Below are 22,411 nucleotides of genomic sequence, written 5' to 3'. Positions count from 1 at the left end.
GGGGGGATGATGATGATTTATTACGTAACCTCTACGGGATGGCTATCGCGCTGACAATACGCACAAAAGAATGTCGAGGTTTGGGATTGGATTTGCCTGAGCTACGTGTGCGGTTCAGCAAGGCGGTCATTAAATCACAAAGCATGGTCCTTTGGCATTTCAACATGCTGGAACTTTGAAAAGTATATGTATGAGCTCCACGGATGAATGAAAAGATGTATCTGCTCAATGAAGCAGCAAAGGATGTGTCATTGGAGAGACTAGTCCACGAGTTCAGACCGACATAATTACTTTACTCAAAAAACACAGCCTTAGGGCGTCTTTGTGGCTTCAAATCCCTACCATATAATTGCAAAGTTTCATTTCTGAGTGGGGACCTGTGTTGCATGTCTTCCTCTCTCCAAGTGTAGTCTCTGTATCTACATTGTCACCATCCAATCAAAAAGTACCAGAGAAACACAGTGAGGTCCAAAGATCAACTTTAACCACAGCATTATACTTAATATACTATATTGAATAAGTGCGAGCGCATATACTTGGTCAACGGCTGAATGTTTTTCTGACAAAAGTCAAGAGGAAGGTGGAAATTAAACCATAATGACTTTCTTAGATCTCATAGATCTGTTAATACATTTCTATTCTCTTGTTTAATGCTTGTTTTTAGGTTTGTGCTAAAGAACAACAACTAATTGAAAAAACGATGGGCATTTGAATGAGCTCTCTGAAGTATTTTATCACCAATACCAATACAAGTCAGTGTAGTCAAGGTAAGACATTTCAGGGGACACGACCATGAGAAAAACACATTTGTTAAGGGGAAAGGATCTTTAAGGTTACGAGACTCAAGACATGATATGAGATATCTCTGATTTCCGTTACAGTCCCCGTCAAAAGATGACAGCTGTCGTATGTAAGTGTTGCTCCCAGATCAAACACCAGTGTGTGTGTGTGTGTGCGTGTGTGCGTGTGTGTGTGTGTGTGTGTGTGTGTGTGTGTGTGTGTGTGTGTGTGTGTGTGTGTGTGTGTGTGTGTGTGTGTGTGTGTGTGTGTGTGCGCGCACTGGCTGGTATCTGATATCTAGCATGAATCTGATAAACCATTAATGAGCAAACCAGATGGAAGCGAGGGATTTACTGCCTCAGTGTGTGCATATGACACATTTCAAGATGTTCTTTTGGAGCAGCAGAACCGGACAAAGTCATTTGTCATCAAGATTTTGTAACTGTGGCTCCGTACACTCAGCGCTGTCTGACACACACATGCTGGGGCCTGATTACCTGACATACTGTACACACGTGACCTCACCGCCTTGTAATCAAATCCATATGGCTTCGTCCCTCTTCTCTCAGTCTGTCTCTATCTCTCACTGGAATTCGTTCTCTCTTTTTATCCACCCATGACTTTGCCTCCACATTCTTCTTACTGCTTGTTTTTCTTTTTATACATTCTTTGCTCTTGTCCTTGTCCCCCACCTCTGTCTGTCTCTTGTTTCTGATCTCAGCCAGCGCCTCAGCATGGGCTTCGCTGTTAAACTGGAAGTGATTTTGATTGCCAAGCTCCAACCCTCACACGGACGTTTGCTGGCCTTTTATGGCCAAAATCTGCTTTTACGGCCGTTCTGTGGCTCAAGACCTTTTGTTCATGTTGTGTGTAGCACAGTCCAACAAGTTGCTATTGCCTGTCAGATGTTGGCTTGATTCATCTGTGTTCTCCCTCTTTGACCTGCATTCTCTTTTGTCATGGTGTTTTATGAAATGTCTCAATCTTAAACTACATTAGTCTGTGCGCAAGTCGTGTGTTTAGACATGTACTTTTTAATTAAAAGTTAGATGACCTTGACCTATCATCCCCTCCTTTTTCCAGTTGTAACACGGGGAGGTTTGTAGAACTAAATATGTCTTCAATCCTCATAAAAACATTTGTATGTTTCACTGGGTTATTTTTCTACTCCAGATATGCGTCGCTCACATTCATTCCTTTCAAAAAGGAGCTGTGTGAAGCTACTGCGTTTAAGATATGTAACATTCAGTCTCAGAAAATGCATTGTTTTAGGCAACAACTGTTAAAAACCATACATGTGTTATTTTCTGTTGAGTCTGAATGTACCTGTCTCCATAACTCACTGTCTTTGTTACATAACAAGATTCTTTTTTTTAAAAGAATATCTCATGCAACCTCGAGAAACCCATAAAGTATTTTACATGTTCATGTTGTTCTCTTGGGGGAGTTATTTTATGATTAGAAATCCAAATGTCCAATTCTCTGTAAATATTGGGAGTACAATGTTACTCATCTACCATTCCAGACTACATTGGTTAAAAAAATGTAGACAACACAGCCAATATTTCTTAGATCTTGGACAGAAAAATCTTGTTGCTCTTTCCCAAAGCCTTCCAAGGGAACAAATAGTTGGCCATACCCAACCCGCATTACAAATGAATAACGTCATCCCACCATGGAGGGATATAAGATTATAGGCAGTTTCAGATTGAAGGGCTGGACCAGGTAGACAGGCTGTAATTTACTCACTAACAACAGCTATTGCATAACAAAGGATCACACGTGAAATGAGAAAGTAAGAGAGGTGTCTGTGTGAAGTCCACAAGCCAGGCGTGCTTCAGTTGGTACAGCTGAGAAGCATTACGGCTCCAGCACTTTGATCTAAATCGCCATCATTTGAGGTTGTTCCCATCAATGTTTGCACAGACTTGGTGGCTTTACAGCTAAGGGGCTATGGAGCAAGCAGCAGCCATGACTTGTACTGAGTGGCAAGTCTCAGCATCAGATAGAAAGATCCTATATAAAGATATTTCCCTTATCTTTCCACAGCTGCACAAGTACCCCTGAAGTTCATGTAGTTGGCAGCAAAGTTAGAGGAGGAAGGGAAGTGTCAAACACATCTCAAAGACACACACACATGCAGTAATCTGTCCATCTGCAGGTGAGCAGGGTAGATCTGCCTCCAGAGACTCTTTGATGCTTTCCTGATGGATTAGCATTGATCTCAAACAGTCTGTGGAGGCGCACCAGAGAGACTCTCTAATCACATTTCAAGGAGCCAACGCGCTCAAGTTGTCAAGTTATAAAGCCCCCTGATATATTTCACACTTGTGTGTTTGTTAAAAGTGTATTCTCACATCCATATCATGAACACCCGGACGCACCTCTTTCCTAATCAGCCCCTCAGCCAAACAAAAGGTTGTGTTTAAGCATTTAAAGATAACTGCACTTCAAAGCCTGCAGCGCCGGGGCTGTGTTTAAAGGGGACAGCGTCTAAATGCTGGTTCAGCCTGGAAAGATGACAGTGTGACCACCAGCCAATGATTTCATGTCTTGGGAAATGCATAGTGTTCTATTTAAAGTAAACTGCAGTCTACTCTTTCCAACACTTTTTCTTGTCTTCTGGTGAAGTTCCCAAGTCTTACATCAGTGCTGTGTATTCTACTCCTACTTGGATACGGACCCCATTTACTCATTCTCTGACTTATCTACAAACACTGTCCAACATCTTTAAACACAGGAAATGGCTTTCATAATCTGATCATCCTTTCACAACTGCATTATAGGAGAAAGAAATCCACTCTAGTGATGGGGGTGTCACCACATTGCTATTTCAACACTAGCCTGATGAAGTGGAGAAACAAAATTCTGGCGTTAGCATCATCACAGTGTATTAACGTGTGCCTATTTAGGGTGTTCAGCGAGAATCGTTATGCTTTTCTTTCTTACATTAGTTCCATTTTGATGCCAACACCTTCTGTAGAAAGAATATCCCGTCGCGGCTCAATTTCCAGTTCGGTTTGAGTCGCAGAGAGGCTAAGCTTGGCTATACACTGTGACGCGTTTACAAAGAGAAAGTCCATACTGAAGCAAGATTGTTTTACGAAATGTAATAAACAAAATCAAAACGCAGTAACTACGGACAAAACGGTCAAGCACAAGCTCACCCTCTGTCATCCGCACTCGACATGAAACAGGTGACTTATATAGACAAACCACACCCATGTGACAATTACCGGAAGTGCTCAACAAACAAATAAAAGTGACGTAAACAAATAATAATAATAATACAAATAATTAACTTGGGCTAAGTAGCATTATGGCACCTACCACTATGTTGAAGCTTGCTGCCTCAATTCAATGTGATTTTGATCCTAAATTCAAAACCTTTGTAGTTCACCTGGAAGTAGTTTTGAATAGTTTCTAAATTGAACTGCATTGTTATTTTTTGGAACCGAAAGTGACTCGTTAGGGTGAAGCTAAGTGCAATAAACGCTGATAAATATATTTGTAAATGGCCAACAATTAACTTTCATGAATTGAAGACGCACTGTATCGGCTAACGTTGTCATAGGAGCAGCTGGACAACACCATATTAGGGACCAGTCTATCACACATGCTCTGTCAATGGGAACATAATTGATTGTCGTATTAGTCATATCCGATTCTCTGTGTATAAGATGAGACCTTCAGATGTACTAAAGTGCGTTTCCATCCATCTATCGTTCTCCCTGTGCCACCAAGTTGTCTCTGTCTATGACACACCCCTCAAGAAACTCTCCAGATGTCCCACTCCATAATTTATCTGAACCGTCCCATAACCCTTTGGCTCTGTTCCCTTCCATAGAAGAGCCAGACCTCAGATGACAGTGTATCTCAGTAATAACAGCGCACACGGCACGCGGTTTGAAAGAAACGACAGGTCATGCTGTTTCTTTAACTGGAAAAATGCTATCGGATTCAAACAAATTCAAATATGTGTTCTGTAAATCGGCAAATCGTTTCCTCATTCCTTCCAAACAACCCACATGACTGTTATGTAAACAATTCATCCGTGTAACTGGAGCTGAGACAAAAATGACGGAACAAACATCTCAGCTATATTTAAACATTTCTAGTAATGTTTAATATGATTTTCCAGTTCTGTCCACTGCCTGCTATAACAACTTCCTTTACATGATTTATTAGAAACGCTGTCCCTCCCTTCCACCGTTTCTCGTCTTCCTCTCTTTTTACTTCCTCCCTTGGTGTTCTCTCAGCCAGATGCTCTCTCACCCGGGACCCTCCCACTCGCTGCTTACCTCTCTGTGCTCAGGAGGAATGTAAATGATAGTGATTTTGGATGCAGGGTGTGACGCTGGAATTGACTTAAGTGAGGCAGAGCTGTGATAGTCTATGTGATCATCTGTCTCAGTGGGTGCGTTGGCGTGACATCACTCCCCCCCCCCCCAGAGCGCTCACTGGGGGCGTTTTGGGATACTGGACAATAGCTTTTTCTAATGTCTGCTCACTTCCTGTCCATGCGTTCATCCTTTATTAATGTAATGCAGGGATTTGGCAACTGGCCTCACATTGTCTCTGAATTAAATTGAGAAGAAGCAGACTCGTACCATTTAGTCATCACGTCATTGCTTCAATATCTCAGAGATTGTTGTATGTCATCCCAACATCTGTATTTGTTGTCTCAACATTATCATCCCTTTAAAAGACATGTTTTTATCTTGGCTATGTGTCATCCGTTGGTCTCCTGTTGTCACTATAGAATGATTGTCCTGGGGAGGAGGTCATATATAATTGAATTTATTGGTTTCAGTTTAACTTGAGTCACATGTGGAACCAGATCCTATCCTAGTATAGAGCGTATTGTAGTACACACAAAGAACACAGCTTAGTTTTCAACATAGTACACATAGTAGTGTACACAGTAGTATTCTCACATAAAGCATAGACACTATAGTCAAAACAGTAGTGTACAGTGTACTTTTGCAGTTGTCTGATAACAGTGATTATATAATAATGGACGGATTGTGCAGGATGTCTACCAGTTCGTCCAACTTAAGGAAATGGAAACAAAAAAAGACCAAGAGAAATGAAGTACATAATTTAAATAGTTTGATGTCATGTAAAATCGATGGAATAAAGGAATACATGAATACCATACATCCATCTCCATGTACTGAAACCCGTAAACGAATATCCGTCCATAGTATTCTTTAGGTCACCTTTTTTAATTCTGCAACCTGGTTTGAAGAGGTCAGACCTGCTCCATTTTGTAGCTTCTTTAACCGTGACTTAACACCAAGCCACTCCATAACATCTGAAACCTCTCAGGGAAGCAAATGAAGGAGCATGTTAGGGATACTGTGGTAAAGTGCAGCCATGGTGTTTCAGTGTCCCTGTGACAGAAAACTCTTCTAAAGTTGATGAAGTGCACGGGTGGGATACCTCAGTGCATGTCAAGGGGCTGCGTGAAAGCCTCCCATCAGCAGCGTTATTAATGAAAGGCCTGAATGTTGGACTTCAGCCCGTCTCTTGTCTGGGTGATGTCACCGTCTGCAGAGACACGACTAGTCTCACCTCAGTGACTGAACACAACAGATGGCTCGCATCTGGAGGGATTCCAGAGAGGCATTTTAGCACTGAGGATTATGAGGTTTAGCTTTGTCCAGTGTTGATGAGGATCAATGGTGATTCTCTTTTCTTTTAGTGCAATTAGCTCTGGCAGGATGCCTAGCCTTGAGAGGTTTTACGAGATATTTCAGAAATGTAACATCTGGATCTGTAAATACACTTCTGTCCTCTTCTGTTCTGAGTTATCCAATGAAATGTTTGCAAATGTTAAAGTTGTATTATTTAGCTTCCCCATTAGATTTGTGTTTGGCGAGCAAAGTCTTTCATTCTTTTTAAAGATAGTTATACAAGGAAGGATTATGATTGATCTCTGCATGACACTCAGCTCCACCTGTGTAGCTTGGGCTTAACTGGGGCTCTAAAACATTGTCCAAATCAACCCTAAAATAACCTTTTGAGCCAACTTCCCATCAAATGCCTACCTTTCAACACTGAGCCGTTGTGTACAAATGGTTGTATATTTGTCTGTTGGCTCTAAACAAATGCCAAATCAGTTTTTCATTTGATCCTAAAAATGTGCAATATACACATTTGGATGCCATCCGCTCCCCCTGAAACGACACCAAGGCCTAACTGAGCAAAAAGGATAAGCAGCTGAACCCATTTTTTTTATATTCCAGGCTGAGCATAAACTGGCTGTAAAATCCGGCTTGTCGGAATGTGAGCTCATCATTTTCTTTGTTTAAAAAAAAAGAAGGAGTGGGCTTTCGAAATGAGCTCACGCTGTACTTACATTAAATTAAAGAGATCCAGGCATAGCATTTATTCTCCCTCTTGGGTCCTGACTGCAGGTACACTGTAACAAAACATCAGTGTCTTTCTGAAGGAATGAGATAAGAGGCCTGGCTTTATTCATCCAGGAGACTACAAAATATATCATACGTAAAACATTGACCGTTACACTCGGCTCTTTCCAGAAGCCTCGTAAGGGTTTTAGTGTCCAACCTTCCTTTTCTCTTTGCTGACAGGCATACTTCCTCTTTCTCCTACTTCACTAGAGGCTCTTGAAACTGGATCGACCCTCTAAACCGTTTTTCCGCCCTTTAGTCATACAACCCACCCAGCCTTTTCTGCCAGCACTAGTTGCTTGGTTTCAATCCCAAATCTCTTGAGAAGTCAGCCACTGGACTTTGACAAATGTCTGATTTCATCCCTGGCTTTTATTGTGTACAAGCGATCTTAAGTCCTGCTGCAAAATATTATCTCCCCACGTCTTAATCCTTTAATTTTGCAATGATATCAAACAATGTGCCAGCGTTCACTGAGGCTGCCAGGTCAACCCAACTCCAGGATTTCTAATTCAAACTAAATTGACTGCTTAACTACATTTTGGAAAAATTGAGGTTTTGGGTTCGGATCAGAAAGGCAGTTTCACTCTGGAAATGACTTCTAGGATGAATGCGGTTGACTGTTTTGGGCAGAGGAAGGTGGACGTTTTTTGTTGTTGCAGCTAAAGAAGTGTATTCCACATCGTCGTCGTTAATATAACTTATCAAGCAGTGGCACATAAGTTAGCTTGGCTCTGCTAGTCTCCCTCCATAAAAAGGCTGCATTTGGTTTTATTTTAAGTTAAATTACATTCCTGCAATGTTTTACGTGAAAGATTGCTCTTTTATGAAAAATATTTCTCACAAAATGACTCACAGATAGTTTAAAAAATGTCCTCCCTCTTTGCTATTGAGGGATAAGGTGTGTCTGAAAAGATAATGTTTACCTTTGTAGCTCAACCCTGAAAAAGAGCAGTGCCAGCTTATTCTCCAGTCTCATAAGCTAACAGGAAAACCTTCTCATCAATCATCTCCACTACCTTCCATCGGATCTGGGCTGAGGGAATTTAAAACCCAACCGTGGCTCTTATTTCCTGGGCAGTCTGAGAGTCTTGTCAATATCCCAGGATGCACTGCGACAGGGTGGTCCCTTTGACAGCTCTCTATTGTTCCCTGCCAAACAGTCAATCAACCAAGTTTAAAAAGTCGGTTTCCATATCACATCCTGACACTGGACCACCTCAGTCTCGACTGGTTCGCTCGCAGTGATTTTGTCACCCCCACGATAACCATAAATTGACTTTCTTACCTTCTATTCCTCAATATTTGATACGTAACGCGTGGATTTTAACAGTTAAAAGTTGATGATGAATGTTAAAGAATGTGCAAATACAATTCCAACTTCCTTAGCTGCAACTAAAAGGCTGTAAACTGCCATAAACCTTCAATAGTAGCTTTGTTTTTTCAGACAAACTTTGTCAGGGAAAAGTAAATGAAGCTCTATAAATGTCCCTAATGAACAGTTACCACCTCCAAATCAGGTGCTTCCTGAAGTTACATGAGCAATTTCAATTCTACACATTTCACATAAAATCCCTCCTGACACAATGACTCAATAAATAATATATGTACAGTTAAAATACTGTATATATACCAAAAAGATTTCAGCTTGATATGGACTTTTATACTTCTATGTTGTTTTGTTTTTTGTTGTTGTGTTGTTGTACCCAGCTGAGGTAGAGATGGTGTGGAAAGCTCCAACACAGGAAAGTGAAATGGTGGCATACAGTAAATCACTAATGCTGCAGAGGAAGAAAGATAACCAAAAGAGGTATTTTTTGCGCCAAATACAGTCCCATGGGTGGGGCTTATCTGACTCTTCCTCCCAGTGGGTGAAACAGGATATGAGGTCATGAGCTGTGTTCAAATGAGCCTATCATCACCAGAAGCCCCTCCATTAACCACATCCACATATCCACCCTGATCATTATCCATCACACATCCTCTGTTTTTATTTATTTGATTGATTTATATACTGCATTGTCTTATGCTGGTGTTATGTATTGTGTATCTTGTTTTTTATGTGTTTGTACGGCGACCTTGAGAGCTTTGAAAGGCGCCTATAGAAAATAAATTCATTATTATTATGTATTAGACTCATCTGCCATGGTCTTGCCGTAAAAATACATTTTCTAAATATTTTTTCTTTGCTTAATCACTAATTTAGCATTTATAAGCAGTTTATATTCAACCTTTACATGTTTAAAATGCACTGTCCTGTTGCAATCAGAGGTCTTTAAGTGTATTCATAATCTACTTTTATAGCAGGTGTAAACATGTGTAGACCTTTTTTTGTACTATGTATCATACTTAGACACCATACATACCATGCTGCACCTGAACAACTGTGTCATGTGATGTGGCTGAAAGCTATTGTAGCAATTTAGTAAGCGGACCTTTTCAGACTTAAAAGTGAATGATTTGTACTTACAGCATAAATGTATTCGTATAGACGTCTACACAATTGGACTTCTTTTTGCGCCCAGTTTAACTGAGCGCAACTTAAATTACCTTTTTCATTGGCCTCACTTTTGAAACCCAGAGTTAGACTCTTGGGCCGGAGCAGTGCAGCAATCCTGTCTTTGTTCAGAAGCAAATGGGTCAAATGTCACCACCATTGATTCATTTTCCCTGTTTGCACAATTCATCCCTGCCCTGTCCCCATAGCCCATTCACCACAATGAGACATTTGAGTTGGCAGATCTAGGCAGGCTCTTTCCTCCTCCATATTTCACTCACTATCAGGACAGCTAGTTGGCCGGCAGCACAGGCTCAGTCTCATTGTTCAGACTCTGCAGCTGCCAGCTCCGAAGACGTAATGTGCAACTTTCTCGCTGTCGCTTCCTTCCAGCCTGACAGGACGCCATGGCTTCCCTTTGCCATGTTTTACCAAGCTGTAACTCAAGAAGGTGTCTGCTAGAACAAATGTGAGAAGAAGGTAAATCAGAGAGATTAGTTCTTGCTGGCGGGTAAATGTATCCTCCGCAATGTCAAGCTTACATGTCATTCTTTGGGTTTCGCTGTTGTGTGTTGCAATTGAGTTTTGCCATCTCTCACTGTCTCCAGTTGTAGCAGAGGCCATGCATGGTTCACAGCAAGCGTAGAAATGTCGTGCTAACTCTACATTACCCGCATTTTTCCTCATTGACCCTGGCCCTCAGCCCTCGGTGCTATTTCCTTTCACAAATAGAAGATTAGCTCATACAACAGCCCTGCAGATTCCTAGTCACCACATTCATCTGTCAAGTTCTCGTCAGTTGACCATTCGCTTGTTGTTGATTTTTACTCTGACAGACGTTCGAAGTTACAAATATGCTGCTCAAATGCTCTGAGAACACTTGGCTGAGGCCATTTTGCCGTAACAAAGATATATCTGTTTTGTCCTTGTTTAATGAAATAATATCTTAACAGAGTGTTTGACTCTCTTGCATAAATTCTTGTTAGGAAAGGTGATGTTCCCTCTTGGTTAATGCAGATAATGAGACCTCATTTAGGACAACACCTTCTGCACTCTTTTGACTTTGAAAAAACTGATTTAATAGATTTCCTGAAAGCGCTCCACACTCCCTTTAGGAGTCTGAAAGTGTGTTTTTTCTCACGCTCACAGAGAATTGCAACATTTAAGTTCTATTTTAGGCTTTTGTTCTCATTTATAGCAAGTTGGAAACAAGAAGTAAGTCTTGCGTCCTTGCGGTCGGTGAGGTCTAATCGCTGCATTCTGTCAGGGAGATGTAATCACATTACGCCATGGAATGACTCTGGGCCAGATTACCACCTAGTTTGCAGATGTAGTGGACTAATACTAATACACGCACTTTAAGGAAAGGGTGTACACATAAAACCCCTTTCATGTGAGTGCTGTCTGTTTTATGTTACTGCCTTTTGCCTTTTAACATCTTCTGATGCACCACTCCCAGCACATCTGCCGTGCAGAGTTACCCCTGGTGCACCTTGTCTCTATCTTTTTAAAGAATACCTTCATGTTTTGTGTATGAGATAACTCCATGATAAATCAAAAAGAGATCGTTTATCAGGAAATCATGAACTGCTTTAGCTGTGTTCAGAGGGCCGTGCCGAAACCAGAACAAAACAAGCATTCAGTCCATGATATTCAAAGGAATTGCTTTGCTTAGAGACACGACACAACAGATCCAAAAGGCAAAGCTATGAGCTCATTCCTTTCACCTGTGAACAACAGCTTCCCTCATTACCTAAACATCTTTTTTCAAAAAGGTCATTTGTCTGATCATGCAATATGTTTATTTACACTACTGCTTACAAAAAACGCTTTTCAAGCATTAAAGCGTTTATTTAAACCCTCCAGACTAAAACATTTTGAATGCAAGTTTTCTTAAAATCGTTTTTTTAAATACATAGCTTTAAAATAAATCACAGTCAATGTCTTCCAGGTTTTGGATGAAGTTGTGCAATCAAACAGCTTTTAAGGTGAAGTGAAAGAAAAGGAGGATCAGTTGCCTACTCTTAATCCTGTCAACCTGACAGTCAGATAAATGAGCGTGAGGTGGAGGAGACAGTGGAGCAATCTGCTCTGTATCTAGCCAAAGAAGAAAAGGGAGTGTTGGCCGACCAGACCCAATTAGCTCGGTAGCCACTGACGTTTACCTACCATCACCACAGTCTAGATACAGTATTGAGTTTTACCAAGAAAGGACCAAAACTCTGACTCTCTTTTTCTGTGAGGGTTTTTTGAGCATTCTTTTGTCAGAATGTGTTTTGAGAGGAGGCTGCGTGTCATATGTGTGCTCAGAGGGTGTCCCTGAATGTGTCGTATCCGTGTGATTCCTGACCTCAACATGCTGGTGAGGCTTCAAAGCGTCGAAATATCTGAGTAGCGTCATACAGAGCAGTCACAGTAAGCTGTCTTTCCCATAAAAGGAAGTGTTTGACGCAGGAGAGCTGTGTGTACTTTCCCGTACCAGCCTTTAATAAACAAGACTTTTTTTAGAAGATATATTTGGACGACTTCTCCAAATGCTATTCCTCATATCAAAATCTGGCCTTGACGAGGAATGTATAATATGCATTGCAGCAGGCTGAAATATTTTCAGGAGGAATACAGGTGTGCTTCAGGAAAGCCTCAGCCATCACATGTCAGCTACAGTTACTGATAACGTCCTAACAACGCATAGGTGAGGACAGATCTGTGTATATAGAGTGAAACAGCTGCTGGACAACTTCCTCACAATCTTGTATAACTTTTCTTTTTTTTTTCATGCAGGGTTCACAACCTGCCTCTGAGGTGAACCTGCAGAGACAGGATGAGTGATAATTAATAAGCAAAGATCCCAGATCGTTAAAAAATCTGTTCAGTTTCAAAGAATAGGGCAGGTCTTGATAATAAGCATCTGATAGACAGTGAGGACATCGCGGAAGAATGTTCTCGATCTGATCCACATGAGTGATGTCACTGCTTGCAGTCAGCCAGATGGCATGGAGATATATGTTGTGCCCTGTGAACCATCAAAATGGAGGGAGGTCATGTGGTGTCACGTCAGCAGCTACCGTGCTTTGTATCTACAATAACAAAACTCAGTGATAATAACTTATTCTTCGGCCAGTCAATTACGTCAACGCGCTTTTGTTTCATATCCTCTGCGGGCTGTTTTCCCAGCGCTTTGTTTCTATGGCAAATGAACAACTGCTGAGCTTCATCATGATGACTAATTGAATACAGGAAATCAAAAATATTTTAGGGGAAACTACGCACATCTCATTACTGTTAATCATGTAAGGAAATAGATGGGCATCCAACACCCCCACACATTTGATTCATGTGTTGTGTATGCTGTCATGCAGCCTAGGATCATATTGACATTGATACGGCCTCACACAGTGATTAGATTTTAACATACAGCGGATGGACAAAATAACAAACTCTGCGGTAACGACCACTTTTGGTTCACGTTTCATTTCTGTTGAGACTGCAAGACACTATCAGACTATAGGCCAATCAAATCCAAGAGGCTTGTTGATGTCACTATCAATATTACAACATATTCTTTATGAAAACATAACAAAAAACGAACTATGTTCTCCATTAAATATATTAACCAAGACACTATCAAATTGTAATTTATCTTTAATGGTAGAACTATAGGGTGTTTCTATGTTTGGCATTCCTCTACTGACGATTCTTTATGTTCCTTGGCCAACATACAGTACAAACAGACACTGACATGTCTGAGATAAGATAATGTTGCTTGATTTATCCACATTTCTTCTGTGTTTATCAGACAGAGAGGGCAGCAGATCAAACTAAACCAAGCTGGGATGTCGGCGATAATGTCTTCTATGATGCATAGTTTGACAATGGGGTTAGTCCCTAATGCTAATCCAAGCTAAGCTAATTGCTAATCTACTGTACATGCAACGCTCATTTATCGGTTGATCATTTTTCAACCGATTAAAAATGCCAGACGTATTCAGAGGCCTGGACACCGGCAAGTATTAACAAGAATAAAAGAAATAAATTATAAAAAAGTAATGAAAATTATTTAAGAAAATGGTGGAAGTAGCAGTTTGTTGTTCCATTAAGTGAGCCCTTATATATAACAGGCTTAGGTCAGAGTGTTGGCAATATTAAAATCCAAAGACCTTATCATTATATAGCACATTAGTCTTTCTGTTTATGATTTTGTGGTCGTGTTTATTATCCTTAACTGCCAAATTAAACTAATTAAAGTATTACATTGTACAAACCCTGGATTCAGTAACAGACCTTTTGCCTCTCTACTCCCTCTAGTTTAAAATGATCCCGGACCAGCCGGCCCGGTAAACATTTTACTGCCATTACATCACAGGAGTTCTGCGTGTCCAGGTTCATGTTTCATGCCCCTTGCTGTCATCTGCAGACATCAACATGTGGAGTTGCCTGGTGTAGCTTTACATGGTAAAGATAGCAGGAGACTCATATTTCCATGCACTCTCTCACATGACACACTAGCATCAGTCATTTTGTTATGCTATGCATGAAATCAGAGGATACAGACGGTCATCAAATTCATTACTCTGCAGAAGAACAAAGGCCAGCACACAGCCTGCCATGGCGTAGCTGCATGCAGCGTGTGTGTGTGTGTGTGTGTGTGTGTGTGTTTGTGTGTGTGTGTGTTTGTGTGTGTGTGTGTGTGTGTGTGTGTGTGTGTGTGTGTGTGTGTGTGTGTGTGTGTGTGTGTGTGTGTGTGTGTGTGTGTGTGTGTGTGTGTGTGTGTGTGTGTGTGTGTGTGTGTGTGTGTGTGTGTGTGTGTGTGTGTGTGTGTGTGTGTGTCTGAAGTCATGTTTAAAGTCACATCTGCTGATGGTTAGGATGCCGCTCTCGCTCTCACACTCCTGCTGTTCCTGCTGTACCCGATGAGGTCATCACTCGTCGTTCGATTGCCAATTTACCAGAGGGGAGTCCAGTTCATCCTCCATGTCCGTATTTGCATGCTTTTTAGGAGCTTCCATGGTCGGCAGCAGAGGTGTACAGCGCTTAAAGTCCATTCCCATGTACAACTCTTACCTTAGGATGTAACTTTCCAGAACCCCGTAAAAGGAAATGATTACATCAGGCGAAAATGCATGAAACAATGATGCATCAGTGCGAGAGAAATGAAAGCCTGCTGTGACGTGGTGCCTCTAATACGATACATGCCCAAACTCAAAACACTCTTGAGTCAAGTCATACGTTTCCTTATACTGTAGCGGAGTCAAAGTTATTTCTGGGTTAGCAGTTTTTCTAGCCCTCTGTAATAATGTTCTGGAAGGAGAGCAGAGCAGAACAGGATCGCTGAACAAACTGGGTTTTGTGCTCGAGCGAAGGGCTTTAGAGGATCAGTGGACTGTTACACAGAAATAAAAGGTTCTATTTTTCTGATCAGCACTGGACGTTTCAACAGCAGAGTTTATCCCTAATTGTATTGGCTGATGGTAATGGTAATATGGTAATAGAAATAATCAGTGAACAAAGTGAAGGCTTGTTTTGATAACCAATATAAATTATGTACAAACCCAAAATAAATAAAACCCAAGTTCTAATAGAGCTCCATCAAACTAAACTGCTCAGTTCATATTATGAATGCTGTTGGCCTCTCCTTTATGAAGCCCCACATGTACTCTAACTCATGTGCACAGGCAGTACCATGTTATAACTCATACTGTAATTATCTGTGTGGCGGCACTAAAAATTCTAATGTCTCATGTGAGGATTGTCTAGAAAAACAACTCCAGGAGGGAATGAGGTACAGTAAGAGGAGACACGTTTACCTAATAACTTAACACATGACACACACTCCCATTGAGAGTACACAAATAAAGCTGCGTCCAATCTCAGGGCAGATGAACACAGCAGAGTCTAACACACATTTTGACTCAATTCTATACATTTACTCAGGCTGGAGTCTTTGGCGCACCCGACACTGAACATAATACACCATCATCAACTATTTCCATGGTAATCTGGCATCTTGTTGAACATGCAGTGTGATTGATGCTTCTCAGAGCCATTAGGTTCGTTTTTCTTCTTCTTTTTTTTGGTCTGCTCTCAGTCGTATAAATCTTTTCGCCTTTTCTCACGCAGTAATTAGCCCGATCCTTGACAGAGAGGCCTATTTTTCATGGCAGCCTGCCCTTCCTGACATGCTTGGTGACAAAGCGCAGACCGTCGTCAAACTGTCCTCCGGTCCAACTCAAACACTCTGCTACGGCTGAAGTGGAATGATGTGACCGTCCCAAATAGGTCACGGGCCGACGTCCAGCTGTGTTTCTTTTGTGAGATGATTTGCTGAGGCCGCATTTGTGTGTGTGTGTGTGTGTGTGTGTGTGTGTGTGTGTGTGTGTGTGTGTGTGTGTGTGTGTGTGTGTGTGTGTGTGTGTGTGTGTGTGTGTGTGTGTGTGTGTGTGTGTGTGTGTGTGTGTGTGTGTGTGTGTGTGTGTGTGTGTGTGTGTGTGTGTGTGTGTGTGTGTGTGTGTGTGTGTGGTTTTACGGCCGTGAGTGTGCCCCTTTGAGTCGTAGGTGAGGTTTTGGGTTAGTGCACATGTGTGTATGATATGTGATATTGCTGAGGAAGCAGTAAACCTAGCACAGCCCAGTGACGGCTCTCTTGTTTGACATTTACAGAGGAAATCAGTCGGACATGTTTCCACATTAGGTCTCAATGTTAAACAGCTCCGTCCCAGACTTATCTCACATTACGCTATTTAATGGATCACAGTTCCACCATTAGAGCCGTTAAGACAACATGCCTGTACATTAAGAAAAAATACTTGTAATGTCTCGTAATCCAGTGTGAGGTTGGATATTTAACACAAGCGCAGTACAATGTCTGCTTACATCACACAGATGCAATTACAGCTAACTGACACAACATGCTGTAATATGTTATCAAGGCCTCTAAATCATGTGTTATAATTCATAGCACTTGATAGAATAAGTGCTACCAGGAATTCTGGTACAGTACAAACATTCTAGCAGTGATTAAAGATACAAATCTAACAATTCAGATGTGTTGCAGGTATAATATATATCAGATTGGGAGGATGATGTTTCCAGGTAATAAGTAATGTGATAATTTGAGATTTTGTAGCTATATGAAGAGTCAACCATCGCTAACATGACTCTGTTGTTCTCCCCCTGTTCAATCTGATGACACGTACCAACACTTTTTTAAATGTGTTGGATAAGGGCTACATTTTAAACACCATATTGACTATAACAAAGACATTTCAATCTCCACTGGTCTTTCTGTACAGGCTAAAGTCTGTTTTCCATGTCATCAGGAAAACTCTTAGTTGCTAGTCGTTCCTGATTTATTTTGGTGATACTATTTAAAAGTTTGCTCCACCTTGTCCAGGCTTGACCCCCTGTATCAGCCCTGATGGTATGTCACTCATTTGAGCTTCAGGACTTATCCAGCATGGTAGGCACAATCTTCAGTTGCACAAATAGTTTCCGTTTAAAGTGCTTTCTATTGGTAAAACAAACCTGTTTCAACAATTGTCCTGGAATCTCCCCTGTATCTCTTCACATACTATATATCCTCAGTGCTACCATAAAACAAAGCTGTGAAGTTAAAGCTTATTTGTGTATCCAAGCTCAAACCGAAATGATCTGTGAACAAACTCTTGCCCCTCTCTCTCGACTCTCGGTCCCTGGACCCTCTCCAGAAAAACAAAAAACGTTGGTGTGCTACAGCGTTTGGTCAATAAACAGTGATAATAAAAGTTAAGTACCTAATTACAGGTCATGGGAAAAACAATAATGGAATTCTCTTGTTTTTGTTTCCCCTGTAATCCTGAAGAACAATTTGATTTAATGCTAACATTACATAGGATTGGAAGAAGGACTCTAACAACTCTTTGACTAGCGGACAAGCTAGTATGAGCAATGCGCTTAAGCTTATTTAAAGCCACTATCCTTATCCTTCATCTCATTGTCATAGAAAAAGACACACATTTGATCGCTCTTCTCCTCTAAATGCTGAAATGACTCTAGATGCCGTCCAACATGTGTGTGTTGACATTGATTCCTAAAGACACTTGTACTGTAGGGACAGCAGAGATGACAGATAATCCTAAAATAGGAAAGCCGCATCAGTCGTAAATTTGGCTTCACTTAGATACTGCATTTAGGGGCTGAACTCATGCATGATGTGTGGTGATGACATGAATGTCACTTGATATAGTTTAAGGCTTTTTATGTTCTGCCTGTTAGATCTTAATGGATCAGGCAGTCTAATTAAGGTCTGGGATCTGAAATGTGTTATAACCTCTCGTTGTGGAATGTCTAGTCCCATCCGATACTACTTCATGCGAAACTTGCTTAGTAGTCAGAAGTTAAAACTGCTGCAACTTAGTATAAGATCCACTTGAGTATCCCATAATATGTCATTCGTATGTTGTTTCTTTGTAGTCATAATTTAAATAAAACTCAACTGATGTCAGGAAGAACATTCTGACAAGGCTTTGAAAAACAGGAATCAAAATGGCCTAGGGGTCATTGGCACCCGATTTCTTGAGGTTGATGGAAGAATGTAGTCGGGCATCCAAGATCAGCATTTGAGACGTGACGTTATTAGTAATTGCATTTAGATCACATGTCACCAAAATATCTCCAAGGAAGCCAACTTAAATACATTTTGACACTGCAGGGTTGAAGAAACAATTGAGCTACAGTAATAGCTTGCTCGTGGTGATTGACTCACTGACCTCTCGCGCTCCTGCTCCAGCAGGTTGGTGAACTCATCGCTCTTCTTCATGAACTCTCCGTGGTTCCTCTTCTCGTCCTCCAGCTTGAACAGGGCCTGTTTGTGCGACTGCTCCACCATCAGGAGCTGCTCCAACATCCGCCGGTGCGTCTCCCTCTGCTTCTCTACTAGCTTGTCTAGCTGTGGGGGGGGGGGGGGGGGGGGAAGCACATAGGAGACACCTGTCATGGAGCTTATTTCAGACCCATATATGCGGTCGCTAATTCTGATTGAGAGTTGCTGTTACCTCTATCATTGGCTTCTCGTAGATGTCCTCTTGGAACATTTCAGCCTTGCCCTGGATGGCGTCTCTTTGCAGGGACTGCAGGACTGTTGGCGGTGTGACAAAGCCATATTTGGCCTCCAGCAGTGCAAAGTCCATTTTCTCTGCCCGCAGGACCGTGATCACCTCATCTCTGGCCTGTAGTCGGGGAAGAAGGTGGATTTGGTTAGATTTAACTTTATGAAGCAGAGATGATTCTATTCTTAACAAATGATGGTTAAAGGCTTACGTTTTAGTGAGGGACATTTACTTATGAACTTGGCTCTCTTCTTAAGTGTCTTTAAGATTAAATAAAAAAATCCCACAGGCATCTACAAATAGTGCAAAACTAAGCAAGCTAAGGGGCAACTTTTCCCAGGCTTTATCTGAAGGCAGGCCCACAGATTCAGACTTAAGAATCACCTCCAATAGATGCTTCTATCTTTGTTGACTTTGATTCTTTGTATGTAGCTTCTAAAGCCTCAGCCCGTAATGCAGCCTTTGCCTTGTTCCTATCATACAAACGGTGCCAGCAGATTCCTGGATCCAGGGCTGGAATGACAGGAAGTAGCCTCAGCTGTTGCCTGTCCATTAACACAGTCCATCTTTAGGGCCCACTGACACATTGTTTCTGACTATATGTCCAACTAGGGCGTTTCCCATGTCTGCTGGACCGACTAATTGTTCTAAGGCTCACTCATACACTTTGGATTACCTGCAGCTCTCCCTCCAGCAAGCTAAGAAGAAAGACAAGGTCATCTCGGGAAAGGTCCCTGGTCTTCTCCTTCCGAGCTCCCTTTGCAGCACCGCTACTCCCACTCCCACTACTACTTCCACTCCCACTCCCACCGGCACAGGGGCTGTTCTTGGCCGTTTTGTGATTCCTCTGAATGGTGCCGGTGTCATCCGGCGGCTCCCGGTGTCTGCTGCGGCGCTCGGCCCTTCCTGAAGGCACTTCTCGCTCTACAGACCCCTTGCGTGAGTCAGATTTTTCCTGCTCTGCATTGGCCTTGGTCACGTCCTCCAGACTGTTGCTGCGGGACCGCATGTTCCTCTACCTGTTGAAGAGATGAGGGATATTTAACATCATTATTATTATTAGTTTTGCCCTGGAAGCTATGTTTTCGGCTGTACTCACAGGCAACACAACGAACAGAATATAAGATGTGCCAATTTGAATCCATGACCTTTAAAGGGCTTTAAAGAACAAAACACTCTCAGATGCTCGTACATGTGTAATCAATCTTTGAGGTTTGTTGGGTTCCAGGAGTTACTTTGTGCCTGATGAGATGTTTTAATTGAGCTTTTTCTGGCAAGAGGATTTTGGCAATAGTCGACATGGATCCCACTTTCACGTAATCAGCTCCAACCATTGTGAGCACAAAATGTTCGGTACATTACCAAAGGCAGCAGAAATCTTTGAGTCTGGGCTTTCCAATCTCTCAACGTCTTTGGAGGCTGTGCATGCCTCGACATAACTTTTGTTTCTCACATGTCATACTGTGCATTTGGATCTCGTCACACGTTATTGATACAACTGATCTTTCATCATGATGCAAAAAAAGCCGTAAACGAAACCTATGTGTCACATTCAGACCCACAGTTAGTCATCGGCTCAGCGCAACATGTCGTCATTGCCTTGCATGTTATTATTAGTCACTCAGCGGAATAGAGTCATCATCACCCGGTCGTACCGCCGGCCACAAAGCACGGTTATAGCGCACATTTTCAGACAGTTCCAAGGCTTTTTGGATCTGGACCTTCAGTGCTTTGACCGCCATTCACGGCTAATTCATTTTCCTGTGACGTTAAATGAGTAGAAAAAGGCGGCCAAAATCAGTCCTGCCAGAGGATATAGCCACTCGAGCGCTGTGGTCTTTTTGTGTACTTTCTTTGTCTTTACTACAGATGATGATAGATAGGTGGTCTGATGGTTTGGGAGTGATCGTAAAAAGGCGTAACATCTGAGGAGATGACGTACGAATAAAAAAAGCATCATGGCTACCTACCAAGGTCTGTTTGTAGTGAACAGTGTATTCTTGTGACATCTGGTTTATGAATGGGCCATTTAGTGACTCACTGACTATGATAGATGGAACTATGATAAATAGATGTATGCTGTAAACTGCAGCCCTACATGCCAAACAACTGTAAGCCCGTAATGTATTTATTTTTCAGCATTATGCTCAGCTTAAGTAAATATACCCAAAAGACAAAGCAGCACTGGAATGAAAACGTGCTGAAACTCGTTTTGTGTGTGTTTGATGTGAGAGAGAATAATCTGCCCAAAGGCATGACATCACCTTCTACCCAGCGCGGCTCATATCAAAATGTTTCCAAGTAACTGAGCTCGGGAGTTCCTGTTTCGGCTTAAGATGGTATTTCACAACAGTGTGCTACTAACTGACTTTTATTTAGACATTTGTATCCATTAGGCAACACAACATACTAACATTTGAAGTGTGCTTCTGGTAATGAATGATAAAGTTCTCCTCCTGGTATCTCTGAAATAGTGATGGCTTTCTAAAATGTGACGAAGCAATTGACTTGTACTTGAATGAAAAAAAGGGATCGGCTACAAATTAAATTAAATCAATTGATATATCAGTTTAACCAAATACATTACTGTGTGTAAAGTATATGTGTACATGTATTTAGAGTGTTAAATGATCATTCGTTAGTGATAACATTCCAGTAGTAAAATATAGTGAATAACATATCTGTGATAGGGTCCTGCTCACATACCTGCTAGGGATCATTTGAATACTTAGTATATATTTTTCTGTATACTATCAAGACAGTATACTACCTTATTGTTACTTTGGTAGAATTCCTGTTGCAGAATGTAATGTTTGTTTACTATAATATTGCTGTAAAAGTACAAATATGGAGACTTATTCCACCTTGCCACTAGTTAATGGCATTTCTGATACATAAGATTGGCATTCACCTTTTCCGTCTCACAAATGAAACAAACAAAAAAAGATATTAAAATTGTACAATACTATATTTCAAACTTGGTCCAAAGTTGCAACAGACCAAAATCACACCACTCCAACTGAATACGCCTAAGTGCGCCTTTTATGCAACGTGTTTCTGTGTGTGTCCACCCTCTGTGTGAGGCCCTCTGACAGTTAATGAGGAAGAAACATGGCGAGATGATTGCATTGTGCACACTCTCGGCAAGGCGCCACATGATTCAGAGCTGAGGTAATTCCCTGCAGTCTAAGACAGACTCCACATCGACTTACTCAGAGATCTGGGCTACAGGCACTCACTGTGTGTGTTTGTACAGATATACGCAGTGTGTGTTTGTAAAGATATACGTAGTGTCCATGCAAACCGTTCTTGTCCAGTATGTTAAGTTTACAGAACCGTTTGTAACCTTTCTAAAGCACTAGATACATAATGAACTCAACTTTCACTCACTGTTGAAATGTACTATGAAACACACACTTGCATAAAAGTCTGCAGATTTGAGCAGAGATTGCGCAACCAATTCAAAGGTCACAGACATGTAACGCGGTCCCGCTGGGATTCCTACATATGCAAGTATCACGTATCTGCAAAATCTCCAAGATGGATCAGAGATATATCATATAGTTCATGAAAAGGTTCAGTGAGGGGCCAGGAGAATAGCTTTGTATTGGATCTTATATATCTCCAAATCG

At 41.5% G+C, this 22,411-nt stretch overlaps 1 protein-coding gene across 1 annotated transcript in view; it reads right to left on the bottom strand.

The window, feature by feature from the left end:
- filip1l (filamin A interacting protein 1-like) overlaps positions 1–22,411 on the bottom strand; it is a 60,044-nt gene that overhangs the window by 17,815 nt on the left and 19,818 nt on the right. Inside the window, exons 2-4 of the mRNA XM_079673112.1 lie at positions 19,456–19,798; positions 18,726–18,899; positions 18,441–18,619 (exon numbers count right to left, since the gene is read on the bottom strand). Coding sequence (XP_079529238.1) covers positions 18,441–18,619; positions 18,726–18,899; positions 19,456–19,788 — 686 coding nt within the window. The 5' untranslated portion in view covers positions 19,789–19,798. The remainder of the gene's footprint in view (positions 1–18,440; positions 18,620–18,725; positions 18,900–19,455; positions 19,799–22,411) is intronic.

This window comes from Notothenia rossii (assembly GCF_949606895.1).
Source record: "Notothenia rossii genome assembly, chromosome: 3".
Lineage (NCBI taxonomy): Eukaryota > Metazoa > Chordata > Actinopteri > Perciformes > Nototheniidae > Notothenia > Notothenia rossii.
Note: the sequence above shows the minus strand (reverse complement) of the source record. Positions and strands in the feature narration are given on the sequence as shown.